Source organism: Osmerus eperlanus, chromosome 2 (assembly GCF_963692335.1).
Source record: "Osmerus eperlanus chromosome 2, fOsmEpe2.1, whole genome shotgun sequence".
Classification (NCBI taxonomy): Eukaryota; Metazoa; Chordata; class Actinopteri; order Osmeriformes; family Osmeridae; genus Osmerus; species Osmerus eperlanus.
The window spans coordinates 14497494-14513878 of NC_085019.1; the positions used below are offsets into that span (position 1 = coordinate 14497494).

A 16385-nucleotide genomic window follows, 5' to 3' on the forward strand; every position below is an offset into this window, starting at 1 on the left:
TTGCGTATACAAATGCGATTAATCGTGATTAATCAGGGAAATCATGCGATTAATCGCGATTAAAAATTTTAATCGTTGCCCAGCACTAATTTATTTAGTTTTGGCCCTATAATCCTCCATAATATACTACATGGAAAAACAAAACTTTAAAATACTTTTCACCAATAGGATGGCGCCCTCTATTGACCAGCGGCCACAGCGAGTCAAATTCACCACATAATTTATTGGTCCTAGAGGTTGACCAGGAAATTAAATGGGGCCTACCTCGAGTTGTCTGTTGAAAAGATACAGATCTGAATGCATCGTGGGATTTATGGAATGGGTTAATATATCCCGATAGAAATGGGTTGATTTTTAATATATGAACTACCTATTGAAATTAATAGAAATCACAATAAATTACGGACAATTCGAAGCTTCTGGGCAACTGGTAGGACAGGAGATGCCCTACTATTTGATTCAAATAAGATTTTCTGCGAATAAATCGACAGATTCATACTGTATCCTCTCTGAAGTGCAGTGTATTATGGGTAAGGACGTCAGGTCCGCCATATCGGTCTTTTCTCAGCGGCTGAAGGAGAGAGAAGGGAGTCATGAAAGGGATCCGAACATTGAATCATCTCTCCGTAAGTTGCTGTTGTCGACTCTTTCTTATACTGTACATGTGTTTGATTGACGTGCATATTCCACGGGCTTTGTAGATTCTTTCCAGTGAAGGAGTAGCGTTAGTCAAAGAAATACCCTTGTTCGCCGGCTAACTAGCCAAGGTTAGTTAGTTTCAGTAGCTTGCTAGCTTGTGTTAAAACAAGCATATGCCTAAGCCCCCAGCTAGCTTTAACTATCGAAGGCTGACTCGCTGAAACTGTTAAATTGGGTAACTCGTTTGCACTCAACTAGTAAAAGCAGACAGTATGTATTTTTTTGTTTGTCAGCAGGATGGTTTCTGCGAGCCAGCGAAACCACTGAAGGTCATTTAAGTTCCCGTGGCATTCAGAGGAATAGCACATTATCGTTTAACCCAGTTTAATCTACACAGGGAAAACATCTTGATTCTGATTCCATGTTTGGTCATGTACTGTATAAATGTTTTTGCTTTTCAAGGTAAATGTCTCAGCAGATGGTTGTCCAGTTGACTATTATCGATAGACAGTTTAGGGAAGGATACTTTCAAAAAACGTATTTCGATACAGAATACATGCCCAAAAATGTATTTTGTAACGTAACGTATTCTGAATACTTGGAATACTTCCAAGCCATCAAATCCTGTTTACTAAATTGCGTTTCCCGATAACGATGGATCTTAGTTGTTACGACGGTTCTCTACTAGCAAAATAACGAACTTTAGTTATTTCTTACGTGCGTTTCCCGAACATGCTAATAAGGAGCATCCTCTTACCTGTCTCTTAAGAACTACTTTAGAGTGGATGACGGGCATGCTTTGGCCAACCATGGTACGTAAATTTGCATTCCCGTGCATGCGATGGCCATGCATTGGCTTAGCCCAGTGGTTCTCAAAGTGGGAGGGGTCGCGAGATGATTTCTAGAAATCAAGGAACATTGTAAAACAATTAGAAATAGCATATTTTAGCCAAAATTTTAAGTTAAAAATAGTAGTTAAATTATTGCATGCAAATAAAAAAGCCATCAGCCTTTTGATTTTCCATTCACTGTAAGTACGGCAAACCATCTGACATCCAAGCTGGAGGACGCATTAGTTGAACTGTCAAGCGACCGAACGTTAAAGACGGCGTTCTCAGCCAAGACACTGGCTGAGTTTTGGATTTCAGTGGAGAGGGAATACCCATGGCCGTGGGAACCAGGGACGATGAGGGTGCTGAAGCACCCCTTGATAGCACGAAAATTAAAAATAATATGACTTGATAATCCACCACCGCGGCACAGCCCAGCCCCGCAGTAGCGGACTGGCCATCGGGAGCACCGGGAGAAGAATAACGATGGCAAACCAGGCTAAGAAACGTAAGGGTGGGGCTGAAAAATTAAGAGACAAAAATACATCACCTTCACTAGATAAGGTTTGACCAATTGAAAAACAGCTGTTTATTTTACACTAAAGCTCAAAAAATATTTTGCGCTCAAATAAAGGCCCAAAAATTAGGCTCGCGCGCTACAAGCGCTCGCATTTACTAACGAACTCCCGAACTAGCATCACATCAAGAAATGCATGCATTAACAGGTAAGCTGTGGTGGCGTATACGGGGGCCGGTTCTGGATCAGATCCAGGGCCTATTTTTACTCCCACGTATACGTAAACCACCTCCGTGGATGCGGGGGTCGCGAGTCACTGGCACCATTATTTTAGGGGTCGTGTGCTGAAAAGTTTGAGAACCCCTGGCTTAGCCAATAGCATTGCAGAAGGAAAGAACGAGAGGCAATGACATGGGAGCGATAGATGTAGTTGTGTTCGTACAGTGTAGAAACCACAAGATAGAAGTTCTGAGAAATGCATGGAGTTGCCTTAATTTATTTAGAGTGAATACACTCGTGAAACAGATAAGTATCGTAATGTAATCCATTGATTTCAACAATGTAACTGTATTCTAAATAGCAACTTTTTAAATTGTAATGCCGGTACATGTATTCCGTCACTCCCCAACACTGTCGATAGACTAGACCAGTGTTTCCCAACCTTTTTTCAGTCATGTCACCCTTAGAAAAGTTTCAACATTTTGATTGATTTACAAAATAAAAAGTTTCTCTTATGCTGTCGCCATCTACGAATCGAACATTTGCCAGGAGCTGAGCGTGCGTGCCCACTAATGTCAGTCGACTCATCCAGCTACAAGGAGAATTCGTGAGAGCGCGCATGAACTGCGGACACAATTTTTGGCCTTTATTTGAGCGCAAAATCGTTTTTTGAGCTTTATGTAAAATAAACATAGCCGTTTTTCAATTGTTAAAACGTTGTCTAGTGAAGATGTTTTTTTGTTTCAGCCCCTTACGTTTCTTAGCCTGGTTTTCGATCGTTATATAGTCTCTACTAGCTAGCTTTCGATCTCAGTGTCACTGTCGAGTGTAAGCGAGACAAAGGGGGCGCGGTAATGGCCGCACAGACGTTCATTTGGAATAGACCAACGGTGGACGGCCAACCGTGTCGCTCAATCTTCTACCGACATATTATTAGTAGTCAAAAAAATTATAAGGCACAGACGTGTCTCAGCCCACCGGGAATTCTCCCGGTGCTCCCGATGGCCAGTACGCTACTTTTTGAAGGACTTTTACACGGCACCCCTGCTCTCATCAGACGGCACCCCAGGGTGCCACGGCACCACGGTTGGGAAACACTGGACTAGACGTCTTCCGGCTAAGATTAGTTTGTGGCTTTATTGCTCTTACGTCTATGAACTTTCTGCTCTCGTGATGCCCCTGCCTGTGTATAGTATTACAAATGTTTACTGTACAGGGCTCAACATTAACATTTTTTGGCACTGGCCCCACCGGGCCAGTGGGTTTGAAACTTACTGGCCCCAAGACAATTTTTACAGGCCCCCCCTCCAAAAGTTGTAATTTATCATTGTTACAACAAAACCAAAGACTTTTAAGTTGTGTTATTCTGTTAACATGTTTAACCATTTATTAAACACATCCTGGATATAAAAAGAACAAAAATGAAATCACATTTCTAGTGATAAAAAATAAAAAGGTAATAGTCAGCAAAACAATTGACTTTTAACCTAAAACATGACGTGCCCTCTTCACTGCTGACAGCCATCTCTCTAACTCTGTCTGGCAGAAACTGAAACCTCTGGTCCCTCAATGCTAATATATAAAAGCTTCCATAGCATTTCATCAGTATGATACTAAGTACCCAAGTCGACACCATTCTTCTGCTGCAGTTCAATAGCCTGGGGGAACGAGGCGAACGGCTGGCCCGTCTTAATTACGTGATATGCCGTTGTTATAAGTCGTGCAATAACACGATGGGCATCTACATTTAAATTCCTGACCAGCATGGTCAGCATGGTCAACGGCCTGGAAGATGGATTGTCAACCATCCGCTTAGCTGTCACGCAAACCAGGTGCTGTCTGCTAGCATTGCTGGTCAGGGATTGTTTTCGAAAATTGTCGGTGCCTGTGTAAAAAGATCTACTTTTGTCCGCTTTAGACGGGAACATACAACAGACGACACAGTGCACCTTCGTTCCATAAAAAAGTTGCTTCCGTTTGAGCTCGTAGCTCGACTTTGCAGCCATCTTCACTTTGTCTCGCGCCAGTTGTTAAAAAATGTATCGAGATTAGAGAATTAAAATTTGACAACCACTCGTCACTCAATACTCAACTCTTGATTTGCCAACTGTGCGCCCCACGAGCTGCAAAGTTATTTATGCATTTAGCAGATAGCAAAACATATGAAGGATGTTAACTTTTACAATGCTAATTTTTTTTTCAATCAATAATTTGCAGTGTCCCGATCGGGCCAGTGAGTTGCTAGTGTAAATGTCCCGACGTTACTTTTTACTGGCCATCGGGCCATCGTTATTGTCGAGCCCTGCTGTACATCTCCTATAGACTTTAAGACCACGGTTCCTAAAGCAAACAGTAATTGTCATTCATGCCTCACACTATAGCATTGCTGTATTAGGGAGTACAAAAACAAATCAAGTATTTGTATGGGAGTGCAAATGGCTTGTTGTTATTTATATATTATGTTGCCCTCTCGTTCTTCAGAGACGATGCTATGCAGCCAGGAGGAGTGATACCCTGACTGAGCCCTATTCTGGCCTCAAGAAGGCCTCAGTCTCTCTCCCTCCACAGAATGTCCAGGTAGGCTATCGTTCACCTTCATAATGTCCTTTTGTCCACGTCTTTAATTAGCTTTACAATTGACCTATCGCGAAAGCCACGCCCCAACACGGCTTTGATCAATCCTACCTTAGCTACCGGTCACTATTTGAAGAACCTCTGTCAAGCTTTCGGTCGTTAAGGCGCAAAATGCCATTACGGTACATACAAATTTGATAGCAAGTACCCCAGAAGTTTAGAGGGGAGAGTCATTTTTCCCCTTTCCACTGCCCAAAATACAAGAGTAAAACAATGTGGTATGTCCCATTCTCTGCTGAATATCTTATAGATAAACAAACATACTTTTGTCTGTTTGAACGTACCAATTGAAGGGTACTCTAATCCTAGCTGTTACAGAGTAGCTGGCTAATCTGTTGTCATTCATTGTGTAGCTAGAACTAACGCTATAGTAGATGTGGGATTACATTCGTAAAACTATATTTTTAATCATAGTTACTATTTACTAGTATGATTGGGTGTAGGGCTGCAACAACGAATCGATTATTAAAAGCGTTGGCAACTAATTTCATTATCGATTTGTTGTGTCACGCGATTATTACGCCACTCAATATGTCGCAGAGATGTTTGAGTATTGAAAAAAAAAATGTAGTTGAGCGCGTAGCGGAGGTAGAGGAAAGGCCATCGGAAAGACGTTGTTGAGTAACGTTGTTCTGAAACACATGGCGGAGGCAGAGAAATCAGTACGACCCAAGTCATCCAAGGTGTGGGAGCATTTCACACTAAATACATCGAAACAGTGTGTTAATTGACCGAGGTGAAGTTAGTTTCATATTCGACATTCGTCTCACATTCGGAAGACGCTACTTTGCGTCTTCCGAATCGCGTTAGGGACCAGGTGAAAACAACCCATACCATTTTGAAAAATGTAGACTTTTATAATATTTTTAGGAATATAAAACCTCAAACAGATACCAGAGTATCTTAACAATGTCTGATATACTTCCACAGCCTTTACTTTTTCAATTAAGTTTCAAATAAAATGATAGAAAATCACTAATCTTTGAAAATAGCTTAATCTTTTTTCAAAATTGTGTAAAAAAATCTTAAATATACACCTATACAATACATTTATTATTCTAATAAAGTCTGGCCTACTTCCACAACCTTTCAATTTTCAATAAAGTTTTAAACAAAACTCAAATAAATTGCTCATCTTGGAAAATGGCATTAAATCCACGCTAATATTAATAACTTTTTCAAAATGGTGTGCCTGTTTGTGCACATTCTGAAGGTTTTTTGCACTGTCAGTTCTGTTTTTGAATAAAGGGTTGGAAATTAATGCTTTTTTGTTTTAGTTTTTTATCCGATTCATTGATTAATCGAAAAGAAAAAAAAGCGACAGATTAAATCGATTATTAAAATAATCGTTAGTTGTAGCTGAAATTGTGTGTACTTCTAATATTATCTCAATAGTAGCTAGCTGTTACTATTACCAACAAACTATAGGTTATTCAGAGCTAGGCTACCTAGTTTGGGTTGCATTAAAAGTGGGTCTGTGCTGGAAACTTCACATTGCCTACGTTTCGGAATCGTAGGTTATAAACTTGAACATGACGCCATAACAACCACTTCCGAATTGATTTGCTTTAATCACTGACGCAGTTTAACCTTGACCCTGTACTAGTACTACTAGCAAGTGTAGTACAGTAGTCACTGTTGAATTATGTGTGCCTTTGCTTTTATTATTGTGTCCCCTTCCTTGTTGATTTGAATATTCAGAATAAATTCACTGCATAATGCTACCCGCTTCCCCTTGATCTGGAGGATATCGCGAGGTATTACTTCAAAAAGAATCACTTACACTGACTGGTATAGTATGCTACTTACAGAAGTGTACAGTAGGACCCGATATTAGTGATGTGTCGTTCATGAATGATTCGTTCATTTTGAACGAATCCTATGGGCTCAAAACGAGGCCAAAGTATTGCAAATGCGTGTAGGATGATCCACAAATGTAAAACGTGTTCTGCAAATGTAAAACGTGTTCTGCAAATGTAAAACGTGTTTCACAAATGTAAAACTGGTTCCGCAAATGTAAATCAAGATCCACAAATCAGAATGGGTTTTATTCGCCATGAAAGTTTGCACAGACAAGGAATTTGCTTTGGCAGGAAGGTGCATACATTAAACATATAGGAATCTTAAAGGGGTGATTGACTGTTTTTTTGGGGTATTTCACACTGTTCCTTAAGGTCTCCGAATAGGGTATGTAACATTGGTTGGGCTGAAAATGGCCCGGGTGCTGTTCTATGCCCCCTGATACATCCTCTGAAATTTTCTCAAGAAAAAACGCTAGGTTTTCTCCTTTTATGGTATGCTCATGAATATATAGATGAGCTGCGCGCTGATTGGTTGGTTTACAACGAGTGAAGCTGTGGAGCAAAGACGCAACACGGCCAACACTCACTGAAACAACGAAGGTGGAGACTTGAAATAAAAACATACAAATAAATCTATTGTGTCTACACAACACTGTTTTCAACAGATTGACTAGATATCATTTGAAATGATTACGTTAGTTGTTTCCACTTCTGTTGTCGAAGCAAACTGGATCGACTTAGGTGGGTAGAATGTTACAGCTTAGCAACCAGACTATATCGTGATTCAACTCAGCTTCAGTGCATCGTGAATTGTAGATTTACACATGCATCGTGAATTGTAGATTTACATGTACAGGTTATTTATTCGAATGAAACACAGTCAGGAACATTAAATAACGCGTTAGCCCCATTGCCAATAAACTAAATCATCACACATTACCTATGCTCTTGCGTTAGCCCCGGTCTGATGGCCCCACCCCCACCCTACCGCCTTAACTAACACATCAATCTTTGATTTGATTACAGGTTTTGTTATTTTGGTCATTTTTGCAGCTTTTGTTTAACTTTACTTACAGTTCACTGCGGGGTAATTGTGTGGCGTGATGACTAAATGCTAGTGTGATAATGAATCATTTCAAATCATACAAAGTGTCATGATGCTTTGTATTTAATGCAGGAATTGTTTTAAATTGTATTTTTACCCCCCCACCTCCGTTGAAATGAATAAATGACTCGAAAAAAGATTTGTTACTTTTAATGAACGAGATTCAAAGAACTGAGTCCGTAAAATGATCCAAACTTCCCATCACTACCCGCTATACAAAGAAGCAAAGCTTGATGGACGAACAACGGTAACTAAGGTGGGCGTGGCTTTCGCGAAAGGTCAATTGGATAGACCCTTTCCTGTACATAGAAGGCTAATTTCAGTAGTCCTCAAATATTTGCTTGCTTTTCAGGTTTCAAAGCTGCCAAATGGCCTTGTGATTGCTTCCTTGGAGAACTACTCTCCTGTGTCCAACGTGGGTGTGTTTGTAAAGGCAGGCAGTCGCTATGAGACCGTGGGGAGCCAGGGGGTCAGCCACGTGCTGCGGTTGGCAGCTAACCTTGTGAGTTATCTGTTGTGTTCACTTCATTCAGCCATGGTATCGTTGTGTTAGGTAGTGCCCTATATTAGCTAGCGTTCTGTATTTGCTGCTACCATTTTGTACTAGTTACTTTACCTGACCGCAGGTGTGTTTCCAGAATGCTCAACAATGGATTATTTCAAATGTATGTACATTACATTCTATGACCATTAAGCTTAGTCTATCTTTTTTAGAGATTTGACTGGATACGTTTGCCCTTACTGCCTAGTTCAAGTCCCTATAAAGTGAATTTCGAGTTTTGTCTAAACACTTTTTTTTAAATGTATTGCATAAACACATCAAAAAGACTTTGAACTATGTAGTACTTAATTAAACTGAGTTAGACCATTAAAGTTTTTCAAAATTTGTGTTCAGGATTTATTGGGCGGGGCTGAAACCATGTCTTAACGCAATGGAGGCACTGAGCATAGCCCCTCCGCCTAACACTGTAGTAACTAGAGCGCACAAGCAGTTATTAATACTAATAAACATATTTATTGATAGCCTAACATTATTTGGCTAAGTCATGCTAGTTACATATCAATAACATGCTACTCAAGCTTGCTAACTTGCATAAAGGGAGATAAAAAATTACAATTTGGTTGCAGACTGAGAATGATGAGATTGACCGGCTACCCGGGAATCAATGTCCTCTGAATTTGAATTTGGGTCCTTGGATCCTGCTAGGAGCATCCATTTGTGTAAAGATTTTGATAACTTACTTTAGTTACTTGGCAATATTTTAAATCATTCTAAATTATCTGGGTGGTTAGGATTGTTTTTCTTTTGTGGTGTAACAAACTCTAAACACATTTTATTGTCACTTTACAAGGACTTTAAATGTCTATATTCCACCCCCTACTCGCATCTTTACCACCGACTGAAGTACTAAAGAGTACTGCTCGTGCATGACCATTGTTGTTGTTTACAGACTACTAAGGGTGCGTCTGCATTAAGAATATGTCGGGGCGTGGAGGCAGTGGGAGGCAGTCTGAGGTCAGTCGGTGTAGTCCCCCCCTTCAATTTCTCCACACACAGGCCACATACCCAGTGTCCCTACGTGAACCTCTATTAATAACCTTGAGGGCTCATGTTGGACTCACACTTAATCGTGTCACACCTCTGTATCCACAGTGTAACGTCATCAAGAGAGACCATGGTATACTCGGTTGAGTGCTTGAGAGACCACTTGTAAGTCACCTATTTTTGCCCTGTTCACCTGGTATTACTGTATAAGTACCCCATAAATTCCATGTTACAAAACATGCCGTTTTAAATATTGTACTGTTAATGTGAAGTGTTGTGATTTGTTTTATTGGGTGTGTCTGCCTTTTGCAAGGCACTTACCTATATTCTCTCTCCTTTATATTATTATTTTCCCACGCTTAAAGATCCATACATTTTTGCACTGCATAGACCAGGGCTTGAAATTGCGACCATTTTGGTCGCATATGCTCTGAAATTGTATCTTTTCGGCCTCAAAATTGCCGTTAGCGTCAATTAGTATCTTGTTGCGTACTAAGTGTCTTTTGTGCTAGTTTGTGCGATAGACTAATGCGTTCTGCAGAGAATGGAGACTGGCTATTTGGAATGGAAGGGAGAAAAACGGGATAGAGTAACACGGCGGATATCGCTATAATAATAAAAAAACGACAACGTAGTTAAGGCGGCAGGCGTGTATTGCTTAGGCGGCAGGCGTGTGTTGCTTAGGCAGCCTAAGCTTCAAGCTAAATACTTTTGCCAGACATGGGGATTGAACTGATGATTCTTGTGATCTACATAGGCATCCATCAGATAAAACAATTTGATTCATGTTGAACTACTGCAACTATACTTCAAAGCTAAAATTATCATTTGTATCATGTGTGGATGGAAAAGGCTTGTTTCAAATGTGGTTCTTTATTAATGAATGAATGCAATTTCACAATTGTGAACGCCGCCATATTCACGACCGATCTCGCCCAGTAAATATAGCCCACACTGCCCATTTGAATAAGAGAAAGGCTGGAGAAAATTTCAATTTTAGGCTCCGATCCTTATGTTACCCCCAGTTCTCTTTTGTCCCTTATTATCTGCCCCAGGCTTGCCCCAATTGGCTTTCCATGATGTATACATTTATCTTGTGCATAACCCCTCCCCATACAGTGGGGATAGGCTTTCAAGAGTACGGATGCTTATCAATATGCTGTGGCTGGATGGGTGAAAGACGTGAAAGTGCGGCACGTGGCCACCAAGGATTTATATTTATTCATGGGAAATATAAGTATTTTATATATATATATATATATTTTTTTTTTAAGTATGATATTGGTGGTAGTTTACTCTGACTAGGTAGCAAGTTGTTAGCTAAGTGGCTAACAGCTAGCTAGCACTCATCTTAGTGCCACTTAGCTCATGGCTAGCTGTAATTAATCTGGATAATGTTCTTTCTTGTCAGATGTGTTTATACTCATTGAAAGAATATGAAGGGAAGGGAAACGAGGCAATTGTGACTATGTGAACAGTTTGTGGCGGGTTACTCTGATCTTTGTGGATGTCAGTGCTGCTAGTGAGCACTTCAGCTTTCTGCTAGAGGTTTAGCTGCTCAGTTTTAGTGCTAGCTGCTACCTGGATTGTCCTACAGAAGGTTTACAGAAGACAACTATTATTATGCTATCCATTACAACAATAGTATAGTCCGGGGTTCCTCTTTCGGCTGTTGTTACAGCCAACGGCACATTGCAGGCATGACTGAGACCGAGTTGGTCGGAAAGATGGCGGCGCAAAACTACAGTGAGGTCATGTGACCCAAATTAATTGCTGTTTTAGGTAATTAGCTAGCTATCTCCCAGAAGTTAAGGAGCTGCTAAACTAATGTTCTACTATAGGTAATCACGTGTGTTCGTGACATTAGTGATGTTTATGACTGTGGCTAGCTAGTTAGCCACCGTTAGCGTCACTTTTCGCCGCAAAAACTTAAATTAAACCTAAACAGTGCAACAGGACGTAAAATCCAATTCAAGCAACGCAATCGTGACCAAGACGAACATTTTGAAACCGACATTGTCTATGTAGTGCAAATATTGAGGGACGAGTTAGGGTGGGAAAAGAAAGAACTAGAGAGGGTACACAGGGCTCTAGAGTGCGACCAATTTGGTACGGGTGCGACAAAAAAAATTCCTAGGTCGCACCGGTGCACCTAACCTCCTCGCATCCGCTGTCTCTCCACAAACGAAGCGTTTGTTATCCTAAGACGGAACTGACACTCATGGTTGGATCATATCGTGGTCTAAACCAATCAGAGACAGAGATGGGGCGGGTCTTTGCCTCTGATTGGCTGTGGTCCAGATATTCCTGTAGCTCCGTGCTGTGTGATTGAAATTACGACCTGAGCACCAGAGTCAGTTTAGCAGACCTGGGCAATGTATGGCCCGCGGGCCATAACCGGCCACAGGCTGTCTCAATCCGGCCCACGTGAGGTAAATCAAAAATTTAAAATAAATAAATGTGTTGAGCGGTAGTAAATATGTAGTCCTGAAAGACTACAGTGATCAGGCGATTTACATATGTGCGCTTGCGCAACCTCACCGACAGGAGAGTTAGCTGTTGGTTAGCCCTCGAAAATGAAAAACTTTGCCACTGATTAACTTTTAACAAGACATGGACTTCTAAGTATCTGTTTACTGAGGTCAAAGTGAAAGCTGTGAAGAAAAAAAACTAACGCGGACGTAATAAGAACTTGACTGATTCAGTGGGCGCATGGTTTGCTAGTTGAACTGCAGACCCTGATCATTACCTGTCAGCTGTCCTTCGCATATCCACCTCAGACATTCAGACAGATTTTGATGCACTTGTTCAAGCCCACTGGATTTCTCTCACAGAACAAAATGAACTGAAAAAACGTATTGCTTTTTGTATAAAGTTAATCAATTCCACATCTTTAACATACTGCAAAACAACTTTTCAGTGTTTGTGAAGATTAACTGGTTACAAATAAAATGAAACACTGTTGTTGTTGTTTATACTGTTTATTACTTCTATAATCTTTCCTATTTGACCTACACCAAAATCTAAAATATTTATATAAATATTTACAGAATATCCTTATTCTTCTGATAACCAGTAGCAGCTAATCAAAATATATACTTTACTGCTTTTTACAATGGGAGAAAATGAATAGTGAGCAAATTGATGAGGCCCTCCAACACATTTCAGGTTTCTCATGTGGCCCCTTGTAAAAATGAATTGCGGACCCCTGAGTTACAAAGCTGGGCCATGGAGCTAACCCATGGAGCTAGGATTTTGATGCCAGGGAGAGTGTGGCAAGATGATTTAGCCAAGGCCATAGGGCAAGAAGACCAAATTACAGGTGTTGGCCATCTGAAGGGCATGGGACAGCAAGGTGGGACCCGCTATAAGACTTTGAGCCATGAAATGTTAGGTCTCAGTTCAGGGAAGCACTTTTAAACTGTAGCACTTTCTATTTTGAAATGTTTTATTTTGCTTAAAATGTTTTAGTTTGGTAGCTCAGTGAAGCACTTAATTTTTTTTTTTATATATATACAGTATGATTGTGCTTCAAATAAAAAATATATTTACCTACACCTTATTCTTGTTTAAGATCATTTACATAATATATATGAATGTATATGGAGCGTGATAAAAAGGTGACCTTGAAATTGTGGCGACGCAAGGAAAAATTTGGGTGCACCTAAATTTTGTGCTGGTGCACCTAAATAAAAAAGTTAGGCGCACCAGTGCAACCAAGGCAACAAGTTAGTCTGGAGCCCTGGTACAATTTTTGGGGAAATTGTAGGGTGTGCTTGCTTGCGTCGGTTGCAGATGGGTCAGTTTATTAACTGTAATTTGGGGCAATTCCAGCGTTATGGATGTGACATTTGTACTCAAAATGACTCAGTAAAACAAAAGTTCTTACAATATTTAAATTAGTCATGCATATTCTGAAAGCACTCAATGGGTAGAATAGAGGAGGAAAATAATTTTTAGAAAAAAATATTTTACAGACACAAAATTATTACAAAAACACAGAAATGACAGTCATTTTCTGGAGACTATACTTTTTTCTGTAACTGTGAACCATTAAGTCTAATGTAGAAAGTTTGATATTGACATGATCATGGAGTGAACATAAAAATAGCTATTCTTAAAACATGTAGTCTTTTATGTAGAATTTTATGAGGAAAAACCAGCGTTATGGTTGTGACATTCTGTTATGGATGTGACGTGTCTGAAATACACACAGAATCTGTTTGGAAAATCAACAATAAAACTTTCACAGCACTTTTGTCAACATCTAACATTACTCTGAATGTTAGTTTTGACATTAATAAAACCATGCAAAATGGCTCTGAAGATTTTCAAGATGGCCGCCAAAATAGCATAGATTTTTTTGTGTAACACATTATGTAAATTAAAAGACAATGGGACATTTCTCAAAATTGAAGAAAGTAATTTATTATTAAACACTGTTATACTTATCATTATACTGTATGTTGAACACATTGTTTTTAACCTTTAGCTTGTACTTTCAGGTACCTTTCGCGCTCCCTTATTCTGCCAGTACAGCATCTTTGAAATGGTGCCTGCCCCTATTGTCTACAAAAGGATTGAGACACTGGATAACTTGTCCTGTCACTACCCACGACTTGTCCTCCTTTGTTGGCAGGATATAGACCAAGCCCAGTTCATCATTTCTTCTCAGAAACTGGACCTCCAGTCCCTCTGAATCGGTATCGGTTACAAGCCCGACAAACTCCCTGCTGGACTTCTTGCCCTTGTATGTAATGAGCAGGCAATCCCCAGTTTTGATTTCTTCTGATGGCTCACATGGGTGGGCTTGGAGCTCATGCTCATCACTTGAGTCTGAGGAATCAGGGCTCTGGACCAATGTATGGACAGCTGACTGTTGCAGAGGAGTATGCTCTGTATTGCACCTGGCCCCATGATAGTGGAGAAACGTGGTGCACGTTTAGTGTACCTGGGAGAGAGGTGCCACCATCTCCCAGTGCTTCTCAATGGCATGTTCTCCACAGAACTTTAAGATGTCTTCTTTTTTGATGAGACACACTTCCAGTTTTGGGCAGATCCTTTTGGCTGTCTCAGCAAATTCCTTTGCATTTACTTGCACCACTTGTCTGCTAAGCACAGCAGTGCTGACAGCTCTCTTCACCGTGCCCCCCACTCCATCCACTGCACCTTTGCCATGGCTGGTGGCAAAAAAATGCCATTGAACACTCACTTCTGGGATCATCTGCTTTAGGGTAGTTGAGAGGAAGAACCAGATAAATGTATTTTTGAATTGTGATGCTGCCCCATCCCTGAAAATGTGTAGCTCGTTTAGTGCTGGATGTTTCTTCACATCTTTCACAATTTCTGAGAGGAAAGTAGTGACAGCCTTTTTTCATGGTGCAGATCATCACTTATTATGACGTAGGACTGTGCTTCTTCTTTGATCCAGGATGCAGCCGTGAAAATGGTTATCTGGTTCTGATTCCAGTGAGAAGCCTGGATTTCATCTTGGTAACCTGCTGTGTAATTTTCAGCGAAGTCCACCTGAAGGACAGCACACCTCTCATTCCCCCCCCTCTTCTTCTCCTGAAAAAAGGCACTCTGCTGTTGTTTTATAAACTCATGTCGATCGAACTTGGGGGCAGTTTCGAACAGATTGGACATCACTGAGCAGTCCAGTCTTCTGGCTCTTCGCCTGCACTCCTCCTGCAGTCTCCCAGGTGTACCAACTGGTGGCAATCTCTTTCTCCTCCTCTGGGATGTTGGAAGTAAGCTGCAGGAACTTGCGTCCATCACAGCACTCATCACAGTCATTCATCATACATTTTGCATTGTGGCGATTGCAGACCACAGCATCAATGTAGTTCTCCACACTTCTAAATGCCTGCCCGGGGACATGTTTGTGGGCACAGTCGAGGAAGAGCTTGGTGTTCTCGTGATATTTGCAGAGGCAAACATTTTGTGGAGTGTCTCCTCTTGAGAGCATGTATGGAGGGCGCAGCTCTGAAAATTTTGATTTCCCCACTATAGCCTCAGGGTACTCTTCTTTAAATAACCGTTAAGCCTCCATTAAGGACATGGTCATATGGCGCTTTTGGACTTTACTTTTTAGCCCTCCCTTCCTGATGGTGACAGCATCCTTTTTACCTGGTGCCTTCCTGGAGATGTCGTCTCTGCTGTAGAATTGGTTTATGGAAGAAGTTACCTCATCCGATAGTGCAGATTTTCTCCTTTTTTATCGCAATAAAAATCCATCTTAATTGCCAATTGTCTGTTGACCACAGCACTCTTCTTTCTGGGACTTGTAGGAAGTGCCTTCAACACACGTTTAAGTGCTTTCCCAAAAGATTGCCTGGATTTAAAGCCGGATGATGGATGCGATGGACTGCGTGGTGTTGACTCTGAGGCTTTAAGACGGAGACGTCGCTGTCTCTGCCGCTCCCTTGCCTGTTCCCGTACCTTCTGTGCCTCCTGATTAGTTTGTCATTTTTTTTCTCAATCACCCAACCTTCTTCCTATCTCTCTCTCTCTTTGAATATCTGGTCATCCTTTCTTCTTTCACGAAAGGCGTTCTGCCTCTCAGCAGCTGTTTTTGTCATTTCCTGAAGTTAAGATCAAAAAATACATTGACTGGGCAGTTTAATTAAACTCAGTGTAAATCACACACAGTAATGAAATGTTATTTAAGAGGATAGTCCTCTTATCAATTCATTAATTAATTCATCAACTCACTTTGACAACACTATTCCACGAAAACCTATTCATGTTAGTTATATAATACATTTTTGCTATATTGAAATGGTTCTATATATTGAAACAACTAGTTCTGAATTGATTGTTAATCTTTTTTTATAGTTGGCTGGATAGCTAGCTAGCTGGTTAGCTAAATTAAGAGCTTTCATTCATTCTTTCCTTCATTCATTTATGTTCATCCCTACACTTTTGTATTATTTACATGTATTCGTTTAGCAGACACTTTTATCCAACCTTTTATTTGGCTTACTTAAAATAATAATATTATATCCAATGATTGTTACTCACTTACCTTTTAAATATGACATTGAGGAATCCCTGGGGATGGCACGAACTTTGACGTGACGTAGTTTCGCGC

The 16385-nt window shown here is 40.5% G+C and overlaps 1 protein-coding gene across 1 annotated transcript in view; it reads left to right on the top strand.

The window, feature by feature from the left end:
• Nucleotides 1-449: 449 nt before the first annotated feature.
• LOC134013924 (cytochrome b-c1 complex subunit 2, mitochondrial) overlaps nt 450-16385 on the top strand; it is a 37791-nt gene continuing 21855 nt past the window's right edge. Inside the window, exons 1-5 of the mRNA XM_062453701.1 lie at nt 450-626; nt 4687-4782; nt 8099-8248; nt 9198-9262; nt 9401-9457. Coding sequence (XP_062309685.1) covers nt 594-626; nt 4687-4782; nt 8099-8248; nt 9198-9262; nt 9401-9457 — 401 coding nt within the window. The 5' untranslated portion in view covers nt 450-593. The remainder of the gene's footprint in view (nt 627-4686; nt 4783-8098; nt 8249-9197; nt 9263-9400; nt 9458-16385) is intronic.